Source organism: Panicum hallii, chromosome 6, assembly GCF_002211085.1.
Source record: "Panicum hallii strain FIL2 chromosome 6, PHallii_v3.1, whole genome shotgun sequence".
Taxonomy (NCBI): Eukaryota; Viridiplantae; Streptophyta; class Magnoliopsida; order Poales; family Poaceae; genus Panicum; species Panicum hallii.
Window position 1 is genome coordinate 37,394,874 of NC_038047.1, and position 4,956 is coordinate 37,399,829.

A 4,956-nucleotide genomic window follows, 5' to 3' on the forward strand; every position below is an offset into this window, starting at 1 on the left:
CGGCCGGGTCGCCTCTGGCGGTGGCGGCGGTCCTTAAAAGAAAAAAAACGCGAGCTCGTTCGGCGCGGCGCGGCGAGAGCCGAAGCATTCGTATTTCGTCTCGACGCGGCCGCCCGACCTCACGGGCCGCGAGCCACACACACACACGGCGCAACCGGCCAAGGCAAGCGAACAGAGCTCACGGGCGCAGAACCGCGAGAGCAAGCCAACGCGCCGCGCGCGCGCGCACCCGGCAGCGCCGATGGCGGCCGTGCAGCCGCGGCGGGGGGGCCTCCTCCTGTTCGCGCTGCTGCTCTACCTTTGCGGCATGGGCCCCGGGGCGGCGGCAGCGGCGCCGTTCCGGGCGAGGGACGTGCTGCCGCTGCTGCCGCGGCGGCTGGCGTGGCAGCTCATGGGCGCCACGGCCCACAGCGCCGTCGACCTGCTCCCGTCCTTCGTCGGCGCCGTCGCGCCCGGCGGGGCCCCGGCAGCCTGGCGCGGCGCGTGCTTCGCGGAGAACGAGGCCGTCCTCAGCCTCACCCCCGGCGCCGGCCGCAACGGGACCGGCGGGGGACTCAGCGGCAACACCAGCTCCAGCCTCGGCGGCGCCGTCCTCCGACTCAAGGTCAGGTGCCCCTTCACATTGCTTCGAGCCCGCAAGCTCGCTACTAGTAGCAGCTACTTCAATTTCGACTCGAGGCTGTAGCGATTTGGTTCCTTGGATTCAACCAAAATGCAGGTTCTGAATTCCATATATTTTAGCTGAATTTTGCCTCCTCATCAGCAAACACATTGCCTACCCTAGCTAACTGCATGATCCGAGTGAATTTTGATTGGGACTGAAGAGAGACAAAAGAATCTTTTTTGGAAAACTGAATTGATTACTGCAAGAAGGCAAAGGAACACACATGTTTGGAACACGGATAGAATGCTCACCGATTATTGCGCATTATTGGTACCCGGTCGGTGGCAAACAATAGAAATGCCAAATTGCCAGTGTGCATGTCCTTATCACTCTGTCCTGTAGTGCACAAATGTGAATAAGGCATGGTTCCTAGATTCAGCTCTCAGTTTTTCTTTGGACCAGCCGTTGAACATCGGCACTTGGTAATCTATTTTCACATGTTTTCGAAGGCTATTTGTCAGTACTATTACAAGTAAAAATGACAGTCTTTGTACAAAAGTCGCCATACTTTATGATGAGTGTTATCTCACCAATTTTTTCTTTGTGGAAAAATGTAGACTGCTTCGCCTGAGAGCTGGACATGCATGGATCTGTATGTGTTTGCAACTCCATACAGGATAGCCTGGGATTACTATATGAGATCAAATGAAAACCACACCTTTGAGATTAAGGCGTGGGAGGAGGCAGCAGAACTGGAATATGTATGTTTCTTCTGAAGGTTGACTTCTCTGTCTTTTACATCACTGTTCGGCATTTCCCAGGAATCCTAATACTCGATATTCTGCCCAGGTAAAGCAGCATGGCATTGCCGTCTTTCTCATGCCATCTGGGATGCTTGGAACACTGCTATCCTTGATCGATGTCGTACCTCTGTTTTCAAACACTGGTTGGGGTCAGGATGCCAACTTGGCATTCCTGAAGAAGCATATGGGAACTTCATTTCAGAAGCGTTCTCAGCCCTGGTCTGCAAATATAAGAAAAGAAGATGTACATTCGGGTGACTTTTTGGCCCTTTCAAAAATCCGAGGACGATGGGGTGGATTTCAGACATTGGAGAAATGGGTAACTGGCGCATTTGCTGGGCACACTGCAGTTTTCTTGAAAGATAAGAATGGCACCCTCTGGGTTGCAGAATCAGGCTATGAGAACAAAAAGGTATATCTCTAGTATTTTCAGTTCAATGGATAACGTAATAAATCAGACCTATATGATTTGATAACAACCACAATAATAAAATTCAAAAAGTTGATTGAACCTTAGCTATGTGATCCTGATGCAGCAAAACTTTTGTGAAGTCTCCTGTTTTATCCATATGGTGAAATGATATTAGACAAGCAGTAACATTTTCAACTTTTCTCTTTTCCTCACTTTTTGGATATTTAGCTTTTGCATAAGCATAACCATACACTCTGCTGATTGATGTGGATAGCAATTTTTTCCACACATTTCCTCTAGAAGGCAATAACTGATTTGACTTATGAAAGGGCCCCATTAATCCATTATACACCTTCTCTTTTATCTCACCAAGTTAGGTGTAGAATCCAATCTAAAATTTTATTGCCAAACTCGATTACATCTGTGCTTATCCAAAACAAGGTGGATGGTAGATATACACTTTCGAAGTAGAGTTTGGTTACAGATTATGTTTGAATTAATCTTGGGCTCATCACAAAGAACTATATCAGAGAAAGGAACTTCAGATCATTTGTGTATGTGATGGAAAATTAAACTTGCAAGAACTTAGTAGTACATGAGTTTTCATGATCCTAAGATTTATAGGCACTTTTAACATATTATTAATGTCAATTTTCAACAATATCTGGCAATATTGACAGGGTGATGAAATCATTAGTATGACTCCATGGGATGAATGGTGGGGAATGGCACTTAAAGACGATTCAAATCCTCAGATAGCACTTCTTCCATTGCATCCTGATGTACGAGCCAGATTCAATGAAAGTGCTGCATGGGATTTTGCCCGAAGCATGTACGGAAAACCCTACGGATATCATAATATGATATTTAGTTGGATTGATACAATGTCAGACAATTATCCACCTCCTCTTGATGCTAACCTGGTATTGCTCTGTCTTGGGTAAAACTTGGTAATAAGTGTTTCACTTTCTTCTATTCTATGCAACTTGGCTTTTGCAGCATGGGTCTTCCTGTAGCAGTATCAGTTATCTTCATTCATGCTGCCTTTTTGCATTCTCATGTTCTAAGTGACATACATACATATCTAAGCTGCACGTTCAATATACTAATCACCCTGAAGTAGAACAGGAAGTCCTCTTAGGCGTTAGAAATCATACTTAATTATTACTGTCAAAGTCGATATTAAGCATTCTAACTCAGCATGAAACTTAACAAGGCATTTTGGGACCCTGTAGATTCCTAAGTATTCATTTATTTTTAAACGAACCTAAGTATTCATTTAGATTGAAAGCTTCCTAGGAAACGCCAGGAGCATTTTCTCTTGCCATCATCTAATTATGTGTATGAGACTGAACAGAGATAGATATAATACATGGTTTGCTGAATAAGCTTGGAGTGTATGATACTGAACAGAGCTAATGTAGTACATGGTTTGTTTGAAAAAGCTTGGAGTGATAGAAAATATATAACTGAATAGTATGGCTATTGGTGTCCCAAGCAAGTACAGTGCTCAGATTCTGTAATTTACAGATGTAGAAATCCTAAACTTGTTGAAGCCTTGAGGTACTAGATTAGTAGATTTTAGCATAGACTGAACTTTGACATAGTGACCCTTTTAGTTAGATATTTTTCATGTGTATATTTACCATTTTTTCCTTATGCATATCCCTGCTCAGCGCAGTGTATTCCCTTGTTTGTATTTGTTGATTTACTGTAGTTCTGCTCTGTTGGGTTCATTATATTCTATTTCCAGGTAATGGCTATTATGTCAATGTGGACCAGATTGCAACCACATTATGCTTCTAACATGTGGAACGAAGCCCTTAATAAACGCCTTGGGACGGAGGTATATAATCAATATTGTAACATGTGACTGATGGGGTTGTTCAGTTTGTTTCTTATGCATAGTGATGTCTGTGGAGTCCAGTTCTGTGTTATGTCTCAGTAGTAGGTCCTTGGTAAACATTCTTCTGCTGCAGCTAGCTCGTATTGCACACACGCAGTGCTGGCGTGTTCATTTTACTGTAATATTCTGCCCTGAATCAAGGGTCTGTCCTGGCCAGTTGACTGTATTCTTTGAAGAAAGATCTCTTTTCTTTGGAACTGGGAGCTAGTAGTTTACTTCAGTTTTCTTTCATTATTTGTTTTTTTATTATATATAGGGAAGAGCATGACTTGTCATTTCTACAACGCAAGTTTTCAACTGGACCCAGTTTCACTTAACTGACAAACTTATATCTAATATATGCGTCGATGCAGAAATTGGACCTTCACGGGATCATCACTGAGACCGAAAGACGCGGCTTGTCTTTCAACCAGCTGCTCACCATACCTGAGCGAGACGATTGGGAGTACAGCGACGGCAAATCCACGACGTGCGTCGCCTTCATCCTTTCGATGTACAAGGCGGCCGGCGTGTTCGCTCCTTTCACGGAGTCGATCCAGGTGACAGAATTCACTGTAAGTAGTGCTTCTTCCGGCCCTCTCGCTGCAACAAAGAAATGATCTTTTGCTGGAGCTGCTGAAGAGTGTGCTCATACTGCACTGCTTCGATCACTCATCTGGGTATTGCGTCCTGCTGCCTCTTTTGGACCCGGCCGCTCGGAAGATCCGGGACGCGTACATGCTGAAGATCTTCGAGGACAACCAGACGCGGCTGCCGGGGTGGTGCAACGCGGCGGCGGACGACGGGCTCCCCTTCTGCCAGATCCTGGGGGAGTACAAGATGGACCTGCCGGAGTACAACACGATCGAGCCCTATGCCAACATGAACGAGAACTGCCCGTCGGCGCCGCCCACCTACAGCCGGCCGGCGCGCTGCTGACCGCGCGCCGTCGTCGGTAGGGGCCGTGCGTGGCCGCCGCGTAATAACCGTGTGCAAGTGTAAATAGACCACGCACGCACGATGCGCGTGTTTACAGTGCCCTGGTCTCGCCGATCTATACATGTCAGGAGGTGTCATGACAACAGCTTCTTCGTTCCTTTCTCACGTGTAGCGGTGTAGCAGGGGTAGTCGCCTGTTGTTGAGGCGCTAGTTCAGTCGTGTTCTTGGCCCGTTCGCCGCTGTAAAGTAATTTATCTGCACGTGCACATTCATGTGGATCACTGGAAAAATAATACTACTGTCGATTCCTGAA

General features: G+C 46.3%; 1 protein-coding gene across 2 annotated transcripts; it reads left to right on the forward strand.

Annotated features, from left to right (window-relative positions):
* Positions 1-4,956, forward strand: LOC112897140. Of its 2 annotated transcripts, none has more exons than XM_025965353.1 (7): positions 1-604; positions 1,222-1,365; positions 1,460-1,819; positions 2,500-2,742; positions 3,573-3,665; positions 4,079-4,279; positions 4,428-4,956. In XM_025965353.1, exons 1-7 carry the CDS (start codon positions 242-244, stop codon positions 4,641-4,643), a joined length of 1,620 nt encoding a protein of 539 aa, XP_025821138.1. In that variant the 5' UTR covers positions 1-241; the 3' UTR covers positions 4,644-4,956. The 2 variants fall into 2 exon arrangements, with proteins under 2 accessions (XP_025821138.1, XP_025821137.1); XM_025965352.1 differs by having other exon boundaries at positions 2-604; positions 1,454-1,819.